The sequence below is a fragment of the Electrophorus electricus genome, chromosome 25 (genome assembly GCF_013358815.1).
Source record: "Electrophorus electricus isolate fEleEle1 chromosome 25, fEleEle1.pri, whole genome shotgun sequence".
NCBI lineage: Eukaryota > Metazoa > Chordata > Actinopteri > Gymnotiformes > Gymnotidae > Electrophorus > Electrophorus electricus.
This window is the reverse complement of record NC_049559.1, coordinates 4228796-4248499: the sequence shown is the minus strand read 5'-3', so window position 1 is coordinate 4248499 and position 19704 is coordinate 4228796. Positions and strand designations below refer to the sequence as shown.

The 19704-nt window shown below is 39.3% G+C and overlaps 1 protein-coding gene across 1 annotated transcript in view; it reads right to left on the bottom strand.

Moving 5' to 3' along the window:
* tmeff2a (transmembrane protein with EGF-like and two follistatin-like domains 2a) overlaps positions 1–19358 on the bottom strand; it is a 71458-nt gene extending 52100 nt beyond the window's left edge. Inside the window, 2 exon segments of the mRNA XM_027006793.2 lie at positions 2457–2566; positions 18642–19358. Coding sequence (XP_026862594.2) covers positions 2457–2566; positions 18642–18819 — 288 coding nt within the window. The 5' untranslated portion in view covers positions 18820–19358.
* Positions 19359–19704: the final 346 nt, after the last annotated feature.

Genomic DNA, 19704 nt, shown 5'->3' with positions numbered 1-19704 from the left:
AATAGCAAGAAAAATAAAACATGATCCAGGAGAACTGTGGAGGTGACGTTCACGAGCAAAAGGGATCCCTGGACTGGTCTGACCCTTCACCTGCTGAGCTGTTCTGACATGGTCAGAACCTTAAGTATGGACAGATCTGCAAATGGTGCCAAGGGGTCAACAGATTTATTCACCATACACTGAAATCTGCTGGCTGTGAAAACACATGCAGAAAACTGTTCTGTCATCTACTGCCCTTTGACCTCTAATATCCCATTACACGTCAACATGTTGGCTTAGAACATGGAGGGCGTTTACAAATTGCACATAAAAATACAGAACATAATGTGTGTGGGTGTATGTGTGTGGGCGTGTGCACGTGTGTGTGTGTGTGTGTGTGTGTGTGTGTGCGTACGTGGGTACACGAGCACGTGTGTGTGTGTTTGTTTGTATGTCTGACTCAAATACCATAACAATACTACAAGGCTCAGATAAAATATTATGGTGCATGCTTGGATTCTAAAAATATCGAGTCAAAGCTTTGAGAGCGTAACTGCAGCACTGGCTGATTAGCAATGATTAAAGGGGTGTTTTGCCTTGCTATATTTGGCATGCTTTCCTTGCCTCCAGGTTGCTAGGCTCACTTGCTAGATGATGCCAATGCTGGTTGATAAATTGAATCATAAGAGCTAATAAGACTACACAGTTTTAATAGTTAAAGTAACATAAAATCACACCATATTAATTTTGTAGGCTAACCATCCATTTAATGTCCAAATGGGTATAAGAGCTCAAATTCAAACCAGCTTTCATTGTTATATTTTACCTGAAGAGGAATTCAACAAAATAGTTAGTAATTTTTTTTTTTTAGGAAAATAGACAGCTAGGAGTGACACTACTATCCTGACATTTGCAGCATAAGTCAACATGTGTCTGGAGCCCATAATTCCTCTTCAAGAGATCACCAACTGGGTGCTCCACAACATGACGCAAAAAGGTAGGCATTACAGGGTCACTGGGAGTCATAAAAAAGGGCAAATCTCGAGCGGCCACGGCACCTGAAAGGCCTGCTGTGAGGTGAAGAAACATAGCTGAGCAGACATGGAGAGCTGAATGACCTCTATTCATCTCCGGGGACCAAACCTGCTTCCCCTCTTCCCGGTTAGCCGTAGCTTTGACTGCCTCGCCATCCGCCTTTCTCTCCTCTGCCCCTCCCCCCTCCACCCCCAGATCCGGCTACAGCATAACCCCTGAGAGGATCCTTCTTTGATGAATTACTCCACTTAATGGAATAAAGACATGGAGCCGTGATTAGGTTTAAGCCCTATGACGTCAGGCTCTTTCAGCCCCACATGTGGCCTCACCAGCCCCGGCTAGAGAGGGAAGCCAAGAGTGTGTGAGGGTCTTGATAGAGGTGACCGCCTCTGAAACGAAAATGCAATGACCCCGTGTGCCTGCAAGTACGATGGCCTCTGTCCTCAAATGGCGTCTTGGAGTCAGAGATTTACTTTGTATGGTTACAACAAAAACAATGAAGAAGAGGAAAAAAATTGACATTTTTTTGTATGTAACATTATTTATGTCACCAAAGAGACTAATGGTGCCTTGTGAGCTGGGATAAAAATAACTGACTCATTGAGTGTCTGTCTGTTCGGTGCTTTGGAAGCACTGTAATCCATTTTCATTTAGACTAAACTCAAATAGATTATTAAGGACGTCTCTCCTCTCCCCTCTCTCTCGTCTCTGTGCCCCATCACACTCCCTTATTCTATATTCCACAGTCGACTACAAATCAAGGCTAAACCAGATAGTAATAGTGATCTGCTCCCATGACCAGACGACAACGGTCCAGTGGTAATGCCAGCTGGGCGTGAAACAGTGGCACAAGAATTTCGTATATTAGTACAGTGCAGTTACTTTTATCAGAACACTTAACACACTTAAATCAGGTGTCTGGCATGTTAAAAAAGATTCAAAGTAAGGGATTATTCTTAATTTACGTAGATATACTAGTCAAAGAAGTACATCTTATCTGCATGATCAGCCAGACTCCCACATAGTATTGACTGGACAAAATTTAAAACTCCAAACGTATATAGAGAACAGGGTTGAGCTGAGCATGGAAAATAGAAATAGAAAGTAAAAATAAGTCCACTGCACATTGTGCAGAAATGCGAGGACTGCCTCTCAGACCCAGTCAAAGGCATCTGAAGACATCATGTGATCTCTCAGATTTACAGGGCCTGCAAGAGAAAGTCATGCCAAGCTTGTTCTTCATTAAAAGGGGCATTCAGTCCACCCTTTCATCCAAAGAAAAACAAAGCCTTTCACACCCTTTCAGACTACTGCCACGTGGCGGCAGCTGGCTCTGTAACGTGCTGTTTATGCTGTGTTAGACTGTATTGGTGGGGTGTGCTTCTTTAGAATGCTTGCACACATTGCCAGTTTAGTTTTTTCTGTGTCAAAATCACACTCACCTTGAAATCGCAAATGCATGTTATAATGTCCCCAATTCGAAGGCATTCACCGTCAAACTTGCAAGTGTTGGTGTCACAGAGGAAGAGATCTGTGTCTCGATCATCATCACCTGCAGAACCCACACACACACACACACACACACACACACACACACACACAAATATATATTTGCATACGACCACTTCAATACCCAACAATTATTGAGAATCATGAATTAATAATATTTGTTTAAGTACTGTCTGTGCTCTTATATTAATATCTAATAGAACCCACTGGAGGAATGACTCAGGGTAAATGTCCTCTGGCAGGTTATAACACAGCACGGCCCCAGAACACAGTTCAGCCCAGGGGGGCATGCCCCACAAGCTGCTCAGTTTGACTCTCATTGCTTTTATACAGAAAGTTCCCTTCACGAAAACAAAACAATCTGCACGCTTGGCATATCAGGGCACCAGTACCCGGGAAGTGCTGCTCCAGGCCTGAATGGCTGCTTCAGCTCAATATGGATGCTGAGCATGCCACCTACATGAGCTTCAGATTCTGCTGAGGTGTCTGACAGGATCATCAACCATGGGGCCATGCAGACTTTAAACCCAGCATGGATTCTGAAACAATGTTGATGAATCAGTTCTCGTTATTGGCCACCACTGAGTCAAAATTAAATGTGCCCTGCCGAAGGTTGCAGCTGACTGGTGTTCATTTAACAAATGAAAAATAACCCCTGAAAAAATTTGATCAGTTACCCTGTACTGTAGAGCTCTGCAATAAGCCACACAGCACGGAATGCGTTGTGACATCTTTTCTGATTACTTGAGAAAAACAATATTTGTATCATTTGCATTCTTTATGCATGACATCTATATTGCACAGTGTATAAACTGTATGATATGCAGTGTATTCCTCTCATATATTCAAATTCAAAATTCTATACATCATCATAATGAGGTTTTACTGCAACAAGAAATTGTTTTCCCTCCTTGGGATATTTGTTGTCAAAGCACATTAGCTTACGGCGAAGCATTACATTTTTACTCAGTCTCACATCACAGCTAGAAGGTACCGGAACAAGACTCAGCGCAACTGTAGCTGTAGCTGTGCTGATACCATCTACAGAGCCTAGCTGGAAGAGCAGTGCTACAGCAGCAAGATGCCTTACATAAGCCTCATTTACATGCCAATTACAGCAATTATCCACAGACCTCAGAAGCAGGAGGGACCACCTCCTCCTCCAAAAACAAAAAACCCCAACAACAAAACAAACAAACCAAAACCTTTTCATGCTACAGGGCATGAGATGGTCAAGCAAAGGGAAAGAACAGTAATGATGATTCAAACATAATCCGATACATTTTTTAAACGATTCAACAGTCTAAAAGCCCAATGTGTCATAGGCAATAAATTATCTGTCTTTTTCTGTAATAAGCTTTTATTTTAGAAATTTGTGTTTAATTTATATTGAATTGTTTTGTGAAATTTGTGTTTAATTTATATATGAATTGTTTACAATATCTCTGTAAAACTAACACCCGAAGCTATATCCACTGAAAACTAGAGTGTTATTAGGAAGGAATTTGGCTTGATAGTAAAATATTTGACTGCAGTGACTTTCATTTATTCAGTTTGTTGCTTAGTCTTGTGACGATAAATTGTTGGTCAAATATTAGGAATATGCTTATTCAATTAAAAGTGTTAATAAACTAATGCTAATAAAATAGTAGTATCCAGTGAAACTAGCTGGTTACACAATGTTCTTTAAAATAGTTGAGTTAGCATTAGCTAGCTGTTGATCAGCCCATTTGCCCCAAGCAAGCAAGCAAGCAAACAAACAAACATCTGCTTCTTTTGTATTTTTACATATTTAATCCAAATATTTCCAGAATTGCTCTATCACCCACAGTTTTTTTTGTTCCAGTAGAAAAGAATGGAATGGCCATATATTCATAATATGAAAAAATCAACATCATCATCATCAACAACAACAACAACAAGAACAGCAGCAACAACAACAATAATAATAATTATAGTCAGAAGTAAGGTATGTACGGAACCAAGCACAGGTTGTGCCTTCTGTACTGAGGAATCCAAAGGACAAATGGATGTTACGGTTTAAGCATAAAAAACAGCACTAAGGTCAAACAGTAGAAGGATGTTAAAAGCAGGAACACAAAGATGGAGGACATTAATAACTCTCATAAGAGCAGTGTCAGAACCAGTGGGTGCTAAGTAACCAGAAAAGTGCAGAAAAGTGGTGGTTGTTTTGTAGATGACCGCAATCTCTCACACCTTTGCTACAAAGGGGGAGAATGGCCTTTATGTAAGTTAGGATTTATCAAGACCAGAGAATTGTAACTCTAGCAGTATTAGGCGCCATTGGGATGAAGCCTGGGGTTAAAGATGTATTTATCAAATGAATGAGAGACAGAATTTAAGATGTCTAACACAGAACAGATTTTAGGAACAGAGGTGGAGTGCTGAAAAAATTCTGAGAGGATTTTCTGAGAGCAAGTAGCACTGGAGCTACAGTGGAGAATGTATTGAAGCTGTCCTTAAAGCTAGGAAGATCTGACAATGTTCCACAGAGCTAGAAGCATGTGAGGTGGGGTTTGGCTCAGTTTGTTTATGGTTATGAAAGTGATTTTTCACAACACAGAAGCAGTAAGAAAAATGGGCCATGTTTAGAGCATACACTCGAGCATATGCAAGCCCATGCATTTCCTCACTCTGAGCTATGCAGTGACCCATGGAAAGGGACCATTGGAAATATGAACCCATACCAAAAGAGTTTAGAAATGTCCAATGATGAGATTCCCAGTAAATAACCTGAGCCAGTAATGTGATTCAAGCTAGATGAGCAGATCAGGGCCAATGTCAAAACTCAAATGTCATTCCAGGATAATGAACATGCTGTCTTAAAGAACCTGTCAAACGCTCAGTAACAACATAGCAGCTGCATTCACGGGCCACTTCATTAGAAACACCTGTATACCTTCTCCTTTGTGGAGTTATACAATCAGCCAATCATGTGGCAGCTGCACAGTCCCTAAAATTATACAGACGCAGGTTGAGATCTTCAGCTAACATTCACAATAAATGTCACAATGGGAAAACAATGTGATAACTGTCTTTGATCATGGCATGGTTAGTGGGCTGGTTTCACTATCTCATAAACTGTTGATCTCCTGGGATTTTCTTGCACAACAGTCTCTAGAGTGTCGCAGAATGGTAAAAAACCAAAAACAAAACACATCTAATAAGTGGCAGTTCTTCACACAGACATGCTTTGCTTATGAGTGAGGTCAGAAGAGAATGGCCAGACTGGCTTGAGCTGAAAATAAAGCTACGGTAGTCCAAAATACTCTTTACAACCATGGTGAGCAGAAAGACCTCTTAGAACATACAACACCTTGACCTTTGAGGTAGATGGGCTATAGCAGCAGAACACCACAGCAGGTTCAACTCCCGTCAGCAAATAACAGGACTCTAAGGCAACAGTGGGCACAAGCTCACAGAAACAGTTAAAAATTGGAAAATCGTTGCCTGGTCTAATGAATCTCAATTCCTGTTGTGAAATGCAGATGGTAGGGTCAGAATTTGGCATAAACAGCATGAGTCTCTGGACCCAGCCTGCCTTGTGTCAACAGTTCAGGCTGGTGGTCATGTAATGGTGTGGGGAGTGTTTTCTTGGCAAGCACTGACCCTCCATTACCAGTGGAGCATGGTTTGAATGCCAAAGCCTGTCTGAGTACTATTGGGGACCATGTGCATCCCCTTATGGCCACAATTTACCATCTTGTAATGTCTAGATCCAGCATGATAATGCACCATGTCACAAAGCACAAGTCAACTCGATATGGTTCTGCAACAGTAAGTTCAGTGTACTTCAGCAGCCTCCCCAGTTGCCAGGTCTGAATCGAGTATACCACCTTTGGGATGTATAAAGAAATGTGTAATGGAAGGTATAATGGAAGGTATAGCAGAAAAATTGAAAGCAATTATGTGATACAGTCATGTCAGTATGGACCAAAATCTTGATTATTTTATTGAATCCTCACTTCCCACACCATTACCCAACCACCTTATGGAATCAACACTTCCCACACCATTACCCAACCACCTTATGGAATCAACACTTCCCACACCATTACCCAACCACCTTATGGAATCAACACTTCCCACACCATTACCCAACCACCTTATAGAATCCCCGGCACAAACAAATTGAGGCTGTTCTGAGATCAAACAGCAGCCCTACCTGGTAAAAAAAAGCTCCTGATGAAGTGGCTGGTGACAGTAGTGTCAGCATGCATATAGCATTCATACAGCATGCATACAGTGTTCATACAGCATGCATACAGAATTCATACAGTATGCATACAGCAGGAATACAGCATTCATACAGCATGTATGCAGCATGCATACAGTTTTCATACAGCATGCATACAGCATTCATACAGTATTCATACAGCATGCATACAGTATTCATACAGCATGCATACAGCATTCATACAGTATTCATACAGCATGCATACAGTATTCATACAGCATGCATACAGAATTCATACAGTATTCATACAGCATGCATACAGTATTCATGCAGCATTCATAAACCATTCATACAGCATTCATACAGCATGCGTACAGTATTCATACAGCATGCATACAGAAAAGCTCCAACAGAACCACAGCGTAGCTTAGTCAGAGGAAAACCTGATTGGTTCATTTGGTCCAGAGAGAAAATTAGTTATTAGAAAAATGTATTTGGGACAAAGAACGCTGTAAGCAGTGGAGTCGAGCCATCAGTTTATACCAAGATTTTACAGCATAAATGGGTGGCATTTAACTTTCAAACCTCTTTAAAAAAAATCCCTGCCAAGCCACTGTTCTGTCACAGCACCATTCTCTCCCTTCAGTCAAGGTTTGGATAAAAGTACATCCCAGGAGATCGCTGCATGTTTAGAGTCATATCATCTCCTGGTTGTTGCCAATTTTCAGTGAGAAGGGGTTTTTGTTTCTGAGGAATTTGGTCAGTAAGGATTGCTTTACTTGTCTTGGAGTGAGAGGTTAACAGTGCAAATGGTAAATAACTATAGAGGGTCCTAGGGAAGAATGAAAGATTTAAGACAGGGTAAAGAAAGCTATGCTTTGTTGCTACTGTTGCTCCATAGACCTGGAGTGTTGTGTAGCTGTAGAGTGGAGACTGTGTTATCAGGAGCAGACTGAACAGTAGGCCAGCACTTTGCCCTGTTCACTTAGCCAGCACTATAATATAGACAGCAGTTAATGCAATGAAAGTAACACAGATTAAATGGAATTCTCTTTCAGAATATGCAACTGACATGATATCATAAAAATATAAGCTCTGCTGTACTGCTGTACCATGGCAAAAAATACAGAAGGGATGGTATATATACAACAGTACAGACAAAAGGGAGACATTAGGCTACCTTTCCAGCAATAAAACTGGTGACAGCAGCCTAATGAGGATTTCTGGCCCACTCACTGCAGATGTGAAAAAGCACATATCAAACATCCATTCAGCTCAATGGCTAAAAGCAGTTTTTAAAAAGAACCTGTCAAGATTCTGATTAGCCTCACACATTGAACATGTTATTCCCTCTATGCTACAGTTGCAGCCGTATAGTGACTGTTATGGTATAAAGCAAACAAATTGTAGAAATAAAGCTTTCAGTGTCATGCTGAGGACAAGTCATCTCAGTTGCAGACTTGAGAATTTCAGTCTTTAAATTCAAGCATCAAAACACAGAAGGTCTATCTGCATTTACCAGGAATTTCTTGAAAATGAATAACATCATTCCTTTTCATATGTTTATCTTATCAATATGGTCATTTTTTAAAACAGTAGGCAATATATTGATCTGTGCCTTCTAAGGTAGCTTAAGAGTTTTGTAGTTTGCCGACAATAGCACATTAATCAATGTTTCTTCGAAACCGCAGCACAGGCCAGAGGTCAGCACTTGACCTCGGTGGCTGATTTGCACCGAGAGGCCTCTTTCAGACAGGATGTGATCCTAAAAGCTCCTGCACCCACAGTCATTCTGAAACATCCAACGGCAGTTCTAACTAATCACTCTACATCATCTGTTCCCTCTAGGACAGGGTGCAGTACAACGGTTTGCTTGGGCTGCTGTCTGCCTCTTCACATTCTGACATCCACTCTTTCCATTAGAAAGCCATTCTCTGCTTTATAAGGCATGTAAATACTTAGAAAGCCATTATCTGCTTTATAAGTCATATAAATGCTTAAAAAGTCATTCTCTGCTGGTTTTTGGTCCAAGCTTAGTACGAGCATTTTAGGTATCGTGGACATGCTTGAATGATATACTATTTTGGGGTTAAGAACTATTTCTAGATACTCATTAAGGACTTCTTTGGCATTTAGGATCATGCTATTAATGATGGCATATAGTAAGACATTCTCATTACTGACAAATAAATATAGACAAATGTTAATTGGCCATTTATCACTGAGGTTTTCTAAATGCTCATGTTGATGTTCATATTAGTTCTGTTGATTTTACATTTACATTTACGGCATTTGTCAGAAACTCCTCTTCAGAATGACTTACAAAAGTACTTTGTCATTTACTCATAGAATGTATATTAGCCAGTACAGTAGTTTGGGGTCCAAGATAACACTGAACTAGAATGCTGTTGAAATACAGGGATCAATGCTGATGCCTAGAAGTGCAAAACACAAGCTCTGTAACAGACAACAATAAGTGCAATAAATAATACTCTTCAACAAGTACTACAGTTTCAGTTAGTTAACATAGGAACAGGATCAGTGGTCATTTAAATATTCCACGAAGAGATGCCACTTCAATCCGCATTTGGAGACTGAATGGGACTCTGCTGTTCGGACAGCAAGCAGAAGTTCGTCCACTATATGGGAACCAGGACAGAGAATAGTCTCGATACTTGTCTCCCATGAGAATTGAAGTATGAAGTTTCAAGACAAGTCGTACTTGAGGTTCAAAGTACTCGAGGCATGGCTCGGGCTTTGACCATTGACATCATGTATGAAGGGGCTGGTCCATTTTTGGCTTTGTAGGTGAGCATCAAGATTTTAAATCTGATGTGGGCAACTACTGGAAACCAGTGCAGGCAAGGCATATTTTGGTATTGGTGAATGCATTTCCACACTTATACAGGAAATGCACAGCATACATTTATCAAGGCTGTATATGCTGTGTCATTGTTCCATATGTTTATACAGCTGTGACACTGGCATGGTAATGGCCTCTGCACTGTTATTAATGTATCACGCACAGCAGGCTTGCTGGAGCTTTGACATGCCTAAGCATCACTGCTGGGCTGAGATGTGTCTGCAGCAGTTAGCCGTGGTCCTGTCACCTAACCCTGAACTCACAGTATGGCCACTGATTTAGAATCAGAGGATGCAGCTGACACTTAACACAAAACGTACAAGAAAGACCGAACCACTGTGTTCAGTCACATTCAATCTCCCCAATGACACTTTTATTGTTTTGGACCTTTGGCAAATTAGATGAATCTTGTTTTTTCTTCTTAGTCTGGATAAATAACTAATAGCTACACAACATATCTTGAAGACAAAGTAAGTTTCATGTTTTATAATGAATGGTTACTATGGGTAAATGCTTTTCCTTACCTAAACAATCAAGAATATTTAAGCAGAGTTGCTGACTAGTCAGTCATGTGGAATTTTTAAAGTAAAAAAAAAAAAGCATGTTAATTAAACACAGGAAAAATGCAGTTCAGTAAAGCTAACCCAAGATTAAATAAATAAACCGCTGGAAGATCTCCAGGAGGGGATACGCTGATATAAATACGCCGGTGTTAGCTAGAGGGAATGCCTGATTGGATAATGTCTTCCCAACTGGTAAATAAGCTGCATATAATGTTGCTTTGATGTAATTTGTGTGCATCATGCAAGTGTTAGCTAGATGCTTGCGGAATTGAATAATGGCTGAATGAAATACGGCGAATATCTTTGAAATTCTCGAAGCGCAACAACATGATTTAATTTATGCAAAACTGTCAGTCTGGGCATATTTTATATGACAGAAATGAAAGGTAATTCAAGACTTCACTGATATCTAAGCTCCAAAGTTTAATGAAATTTTTAAAAAGTTGTGTGTTCTAATTACTTAAAGTTAATTTAATAAAATTAAACTGACAATAATAAAATATAAAAATATAATATAATATAATATAATATATATATATTATATTACTATATATATATATATATATGTATATATATATTATATATATATATATATATATATATATATATATATATATATATATATATATATATATATATATATATATAAATCTTAAAATAAACCAGTAATAATACTGTGATACGGAAAATACTTGTGTCTGACAGAACAGATACATCAACTCATGTATATAGCAAGGTGCAGAATAGCGAATCATATATAGGCTATGAACAGCATGTTTTTATTATGACATACATTTAGCGTCACAGAGTCTGTAGTGATCATACAAACAATAGTAAGCAAATAGCCAGCATACATAGCTGCATCAATAACTTGATATTTTATTGTAAATGAGTAAGAATACTCATATTAGGAAAAATGTGTGATACTGTGTCACAAAAACACAACACAGCCATCGCTTCAACTTAGCACTTTGATTAAGCAGCCTTACTTCTGACTCAGCATCTTATTACAGCTTATGACACCACTCTACAATGAAGTGTTACAGTGCACTGTCATAACCTGTCATTAACACTGTGTAATAGCCTGTATCAGGGCCCTGTTATAACCTTTACAAGCATTCTGTAATAACCTGTATGACCACTCTGTAAGTACCTGGATCAGTCTAAGTGGAGTTTCATTATTCCACAAAAGCTATCATGCTTGGTTTTTTGGCAGGTAGTCCTAACAAAGATTACGGACTCTCTGAGTCTCACCTCATTGCCCTGAGAGCACATCAGCCTGGGCCACCTGAGGTATCAAGAATACATGGCTGGAGGAGCCTGGAGGACAGTGAGAGGCGGACATGGGACAGTGGAGGGTGGACATCAGGGGGACGTGATGGGACAACATCCAGTACTCTCTAATTTTAGTCTCTAAATCACAATGTTTTTACGAAAACAGGCTATGGTGTGCTGACAATTAACCAATCGCTTCCACTGAACAGACCAACCTCTGTGGGCTAAGCCTTGGTAGGTAAGTTTAACATCCATACTCCAGTGTTTAATCTATGGCCTAACAGTATTTACCCTGAATAAAACTTGAGCAGTGGTTTAAGATGCATTTACAAAAATGTCAAAAGACACTAATGAGATGCCTGTGGTGTAAAATAAAACACTTCATTAATTATTAATCTTGCATAGTAACACTTTCCCAAAATATAACATGCATGGATAATGCAATAATGCACAGTGGCATAACTAAAGGGGGGCCACAGCAACTGGGCCCCTTACAATTTCAATTTCCATCAACGGAAATTGATCCTTAACAATGTATTCATTATTTATACCTCTATAATCTATAAAGTGTACAATTAATTACATTAAAATATATTAAAAATATATTAAAATATTTCAATAAAATATGTACATCGCATTGTAATGGTTCTTAGGAAAATTCTTATTTGGTCAGTAGCGTGTGAACTAAATATGACCTATATTTATTGTGGTCCAAACAACTAGTATAACATAAATGTTTAGGTTAATGTTAGAGAAGGCTTTGGCGTTTTATGTGCTCTGTGGTGTACTGATGGTTCATGAGAAGGTGCTACACAAGTTCAGGCACAAAAGCTCAAAGCTCAAAAGCTACAAATGTGAGCTGTTGGATGAATTACACAGACATCCTCAACAGGACTCTTGCTTCAGTTAATGTACTGGCTGTTCTGCCCACTGAAAATGCCAGAGATAAGAATTTGAAATTGAAGTCTAACGTAGATTATTCTGCTGTGTGCAAGGCATGTTGCACAAACTTCACCTGAGTGCATGCCTAAAGCACTGAAGCTTTGACTTAACTGAGACATAAAAATAGCAGGCAAATTATGTTTTTTTTTATTGATCACAACACACACACACTCTCTCACACACACACACACACACACACACACACACACACACACACACACACACACACACACACATAAACAAGGGGCCATTAGATCCTGATTGTGCCACTGATATTGCATTATATAGCATTTAGCTGCAAAATCAGGTCTAAAATGATAAGGAACTTGTGCATTACATGGAAGAAGGTGGAAGCTGGAAGCTGTCTGCAATGATTTTTGAAGGCAGTCCTTCTTGACTGACACAAACAATGCAAGTGCTAACCCTCTCCACAAAAAGAAGGCCATCAAAACTATTTTAGAGACAATATATAGACACTAGGCAGAGTTTCAGATCAGGGCCATATAAAAGCATTTTTTAAAATACTGCAATTCTGTAGAAGAATAAAATGCTGGGCTGCTCTTTCAAAAACCACTTGACCGCCTAATATTGTAACAAATAACTAACAAATAATCCTAAATTATATATTGATGAAACAATGTGTTAAGTCTTACCAAGTCTGTATCCCTTTATCTAAAAATGCTAGAAAATGTGTCATTTGACTGAACGGAAATTTATGTGTACATGTAATTACAGGTCCTAAAAAAGTGTGTATGTAAATATGACAAAAAACACATTCTTATGAACAGGACCTGGGCAGTACATCATGAGACCATAAGTTGAAATGTAAAAATGTACCAGAATTTTGTCACACTAAAGCACTTTAACAGCTGTAAACGAGACGTTTTTATTTCTAACAGGTGCTTTTGCTTGGCAGTGGCATACTGCCTTGGTCACCTCCTGAACCACCGCCGCTCGGCTAACTTCATATGCATAGTCCAGTCAGTATTAATTTGGTGCACCATAGCCCATCCCGGGTAATTACGAATGCACATACACTGTTCAAAATTCTGCCTAATGAACACAAACACTTGCCCAAGGTCATATTTTCCCACAGAGCTTCACTGAATATAACCTAATTGGATGGGAAAATGTCCAATTTTATAACACTGACACAACTCCCCGTGGTTTGTGAAGCAATCCGAAATAATAATTAGACTGTTGTGTAAAAGGATGAAAGAGATGGTGATTATTATACACCAATAACATGACAAAGGAATCAAAACAGGTCTGAGACCAGTTATTGGCAGGCCATTTTTATCATTTACTCATGACCTTCACTTCTGTTTTTTGTCAAACTGGCTTAAAACCGACAGTGAATTGTGAATGTTGGTCCTATAAACAAATAACACTTAATTACAAATAACACCTAAAGTGACATAAATATTTTCTTATATATTAATTTTTTTTATTGACTAATTTTATATGGATTATTATATTATCCTATAATGTTTTTAATGAAAGCCTTTCAATTATAAATGGATATGATGTTGCCCCATTAAACAAGCCATTGACATGACATGTCGACATAAATCCTCTGAAAGATATGAACAATCCTTCCTTTTTAATAACAGGCAATAAACTGCTTTCTAAAACATTTCCGCATATAAGAGGACAGTAATGAATCAGCTTATACAGTGAACATCAGCAATATTCCAGGAGAAAGAACAATGATCCAGCCCATAAGTGCACATCACAGAAATAAACTTTCCCTCCTTGCACTGAAAGGAAACATTGGCTGGTGTTTTCTTCATTTACACTTCTCTGTTGCTTCTCCCAGAAAGTGTCAAGATTTGATCAGGCCCAGTGGGTTAAGTCTCGTCCTGCATCTACACATGTGCCAAGCACACAGATATCAGGACAGGGACAAGGCTGACTGTGCCTGCTCCCTGCGCAACTGTTTCAGGACGATCTTACAAATACATTAATTATTTAAAAAACAAAACAAGCCAGCAAACATCAAATATTCGAAGGTTGATGTTTATACACTGCTGAAAAAAGCATTAGGTCACTTTTTTGACCAAAAAATGTCTTAAAACTGAGAGCATTTGCTTTATTTGTAAATGTCTTTGGTATATTTGTGTCTGAGTGATTAAAAAACAAGACATTTCAGTTTAATGGCATCTGATGTCATCATTAATATATTGAAAAATTAGCAAATTGTAATGGATTCTTTGATTTCTTATAAAACAAATAGCCTGTTTAAACTGTTATATTGTAAGAGGTTGTATGGCAATTTGTCCAAATATGATCTATTTGAACATGTACCAGGCCTCATATTTATTTTACAGTATATTTACATTTATTTTAACCTAGTGAAGATGATGTAAATGAATAAACATACATTTCAGGATGATATACTACTACTAGTACTACTACAACTACTTCAACAACTACTACTACTACTACTACTAAATTACTACTACTACTACTAAATATAATAAGAAAAATAATATTAATAACACTTAGGAATATTCATTATTATTATTATTATTATTATTATTATTATTATTATTATTATTATTATTATTAGTAGTAGTAGTAGTAGTAGTATAGAACTAATTCTAATAATAAGAAAGTCCATTTGAAGTTGCTACTTTCACTACGTCACGAACACCATCCCAGATACGGAAGACTTGACCAACGTCTTTTCATTACTGTAAGAAATCAGGATGGGCTGTCCGCTACAATGTTTAAACAGTAAATCAGCAAATTCCAGAGCAGAACCATCAAGACTTACTAACCTCTTTCTGTAGAAGCTAATAAAGCAGCACACTGAGAAAGCCCAACTGCTACATACGTCTGTTATAAAGGGAAAACAAGCATGTCTCTGACATCACTAGTAATAACTGTGGATAATAGATGAATGCAGTGATGTAATTAGCAGCCTCTTATGTTCTCACCATTACACCTTCCTGCCTTGCAGCGGTTATGCTTTTCCGATTTCTGCTTACTCTTCACCACTATGCTAATTATAATTACAATGCTTAACAATTATAATGCCTAATAATATAATAACTGGGTGTTATTTATATGACAATGGACATTGTTAGTCCCTTATCCTTTACCTTTAGGCCTCAAAAGAATTTTGCTCAATTTTGTCCTTTAATCAGGAGAGTAAATAAGTACAAGTACTCTACCTTACTTAAATTCCATTTAGGTTTTCATACATTGTTTCATAATTCACATTTGTCTAAAAACAAGCTACACTTTGGTAAGTTTGTAAAGATTGTATAAAGTTTATAGAGTGCATATATTTTATATTGAATGAAGTGAGAGTGAAACTACCATTGATTTATTGTTACTTTGGATAATTAAGTATAACTAGGTGCATTTGTTTGAATAGTATACCACCTCACATAGATTACACTGCCACAAGCAAATTCACCCACACCTCAGAAAACAACATATTAACCTTTTAAAATGTATTTATTTATATATATAGTTTACTTTTGGTATCAAAGTACATTATAGTGCACATACTTGGATAGCTTTCATTTTAATAGAGTAAAACTACATTGAGATTTCTACTTTGATCAGTGTGAATTTGATTACTTCATTCAATGCCGCTTAAAAATAATGATGTTTGGTTACTTTATCATGTGTAGGCTAATCCATATACTTGAAATGCCAAGTCTTTATGTAGGATGGTATATTCTTCACCTCCCAGGATCTACAAACTGCACCGCAACTGAGGGCACGTGCTGGCAGTAAGTAAGAACATATTCTCTAAAATAGCTGGGACCCTTATCAAATATTGGAGATTTTGTGTAAAAGTCGTTTGTTTTATGAGGTCTACATCTAATTTGAACCCTATAGTGCTAATAAAATACGAAAACATAAAATAACTGTGCAAACTGTCCTGGCGATCCAAAGAACGCATCTGCTAATAATAGCAACACACGGTGAGCGAGAGCCTCCCTTCTGTCTCCAATTCACTTTGAAACCTTCATTTCATCATCTCTGATGTCATCACATTTCTATATTTGGGCTCTCTCTCTCTCTCTCTCTCTCTCTCTCTCTCTCTCTCTCTCTCTCTCTCTCTCTCTCTCTCTCTCTCTGTGTGTATGTTTGTGTGTGTGTGTGTGTGTGTGTGTGTGTGTGTGTGTGTACACATATACATATACAAGAGCTTTCGTATTAATCACGAAAACGAAAACGTTCACTGAACGACCGTAACGGCATATACAAGCTAAGTAATTCAAAGCATAAAATTAATTTATCTTTCATCTACAAATGGAAAACTGCTCATGCTACTTATTTTATCTAGGCTATTTAACGCGCCGCTCACCTACTTTGAGAAACAAACAATAATAATAATAAAAAAAGCTTTTATCCAACAACGCTATAATACTTGCTTGTGTTCTCACAAGTGATTAGCGTTTGCAGTGGTCAAATCAATAGAGTGGAAATGTTTGACTACACCACTTCGGTAGTCTTATCTCGTCAGTTAATGCTTGCGCAAAAAGTTTTTAGCTGCACACTGACATGTCAGCTAGGATGCAAAACAAGCGTTGTCTGCAAACTTTGACACAACTTACAAAGTCTCCTGCATGCCGCTGTTATGAGATATACAACAAGGAATGTGAATGAGATGCAAAGATAAATGTTTGGGTCGAGACCTTGTTACCCAAGGCAACCGAATGATTGATATGCGAGCACAAGAGCCAGGATCAGAAATATGCAGCACGTAGCCGCGGTGGTTCTCGCTTGCAGGCACAGGTACCCTAATTATTATTTCAGTCAGTTGAACGGTCTCTCACTAACGCTCAAGACATCGCAGGGGCGATAGGTAAAAAGACAAAATACAAAAGCTGGTCGGTCCACTGCGCCTCAAACGCATCTGTATCTATAAAGTATTACAGGTTTCATTAAAACGCTTGACCCTTCTGCCATAATCCGTTGAAAAAAGATACGCATTTTAAATATTTACCCTTAATCAGAGGAAGCTCGCAACTCGACAATAAGTGCACTTCTGGTGGTAGATAATCGCCCTGAACAGGCCGGTAAATCTGGCCTGTTTTCAGTCGCATACAGCCGCTTTTAAAAGAATAGCTTGTTATAGTCTTACATCGAAGGTGCACCGTAAAATCCTTGGTGATCAGCGAACTCTTGCAGTGTGGTATGTGTCCAAAGAGCTCAGTCAACATGAGAGATTTTTCTGTGTAACTAGTGCGTCAGTCTTCCGTAGGAGAGAAATGCATCAGATCATAATAAATAAAAAACGCGCTGTCAAAAGATTTAAAGGGGCGGTGATCTACTGTGATTACAATAATAGCTTTGGGTTTAAAAGGATTTAAAAAACCCTATTTATAACGACCCACTTTACTGATGACTTTACTGACTTTACAGAATGAAACGTCCTCGAAAGACAACTGTTAAACGTTCACTGTTAGGGAAGCCGAGCACCAGGTAGTCTCATAAACTTAAAAAAAAGGACTAGCTTATATGGCCCATTAATGTCGAATTACATTTGCTTTTATAATTATTAATAAATAGTTTACAATTTTTCTTGTTGGTATCGCTGTTTGACATTCATTCAACATATCTGTTGATTTGTAAGGCCTTGAACAAGGAAAAAGGAGCGATGTTTTGGAGACATTGAGGCGGTGTCGTGCGCGTAGTACCTCCGCTTATCCTTATAAGTAACTTGTTCCTCACTCAAATGAGTCGTTTGTGGCAGGAGAATTCCAGCAGACTATCCCCAGCCACAGTCTAGTCCGAAATAGACTCCATTTGCTTTGCCACCCAGTGAAACATAAGCACCGTCACACTATGTCGGTGAATTTTAAGGCAGATGTGCACAGCTGAACATCGCTGCAGGTGTTGGTAAAAACAAAGCAAAACAAAACAAAACAGAAACAAGCAGATTTTAGCAGGCTGTTGGGTTCATTTATCATCACACACCATCGTCGTCGTATCAAAGCTTCTATAAATATAGAATATATTCTGTATATTTCGTTGTAGGCTTACGGTCAGGTATACGTTTGGGACTGAACAGGGCAACCTCTCGGCACTGACAAGGAGGACCGTTATCTCCAGGAGGAGTAACGCAGCACCAAGAATCCTCACACCCTGGAACTGGTACAAGATTTGAAGTCGTTGTGTCGGTGAACTTTTATATCACTGCGTCGGCAGCTGTGATTTCCGATCGCCAAGTAGTCTGACAACATCGCATGTAGAATCAAACAGCTCTGCTAAAAGAGGAAAGCAGCGAACAACTTCGGCTATCACTTACCCGAGCAGTTCCATCCCGTCGGAGTCTGACAGTCACTAAGGGAAGACGGAAATGCGCGAAGTTGTTGCACCGGGAAAGTAGCGATAAACGAGACGACAGCAATCCACAGCCAGTCTCTCACTATGAGGCTCCACGGGCGTCGAGGCTGCTGTAACACCGCTGCCGCCGTGAAACCCATCTCAGTTTCCCCGAAAGCCCAGGCGACGCGGACACAATTTACAGAAGAGCAACGGCAGCCCCAGTCCAAACGCTGTAACCGTCGGTGGGAAGCTTAGAGGCCAAGAGAGGGACATCTTCCGAGGGAGGGCGCTTGCCCCATGAAGCGCTTGTTTCAGAGTAACCGACGGATCCGCCCGAACCGAAGACGTGCAGCTGTAATATGAAAAGGGGTGTTTTGGGTGCCGAGGTTGTGAAACGATGAAAGGGAGGATGAGGATGGTACTGGGATTTAAGGGAAACGTGCCAGGCGGTCAGCAAGCAGGTACAAGATGTCCAGAAAGTGAAAATAAAAAAAGGAAACTAAAAGGGACGAACGAGGTGGTTTAAGGAAACATACATAAAGAAAAAATGCATTTCCATTTGTGTAACGCGCCGAAGTAGTTTGTAACATCCAGTAGCGAAGAGAACCTATTGTCTGGGTGTAGTCTCCTTACTTCGAGCGCATAAACGCGCAACGAGTTTGTCAGACCGCCTCGTGCACTCCCATTGCTCGGTGCCCGTTTTCCACAATAACGCACTGAACGCGAGCAGCAGGTCTCCAGTCCGCTTATGATCACGTGGTCGCGGAGAGGAGGGGTGGGTATTATGGCGCTCATTGGGTGAGAAGGATGCAGGAGTGTGAACGCCGAGGCGTCGGTCCAGCATTTCGACGGCCAGTTTTAAGCAGCGTCCGTCCCCGAAGCACACTTTAATGGGTTTGATCTGGCAGTGTGCGGAGGAGAGGGCATGTCGCCCTGACCATGTAACCTAGCCTGGCCAGTTTGAGCACAGGGTTACAGAAATCAATGGAACTTGGATAATTGCGAGGCTTTGAAATAATATGGACGCAGTCCTCGATAGCTTC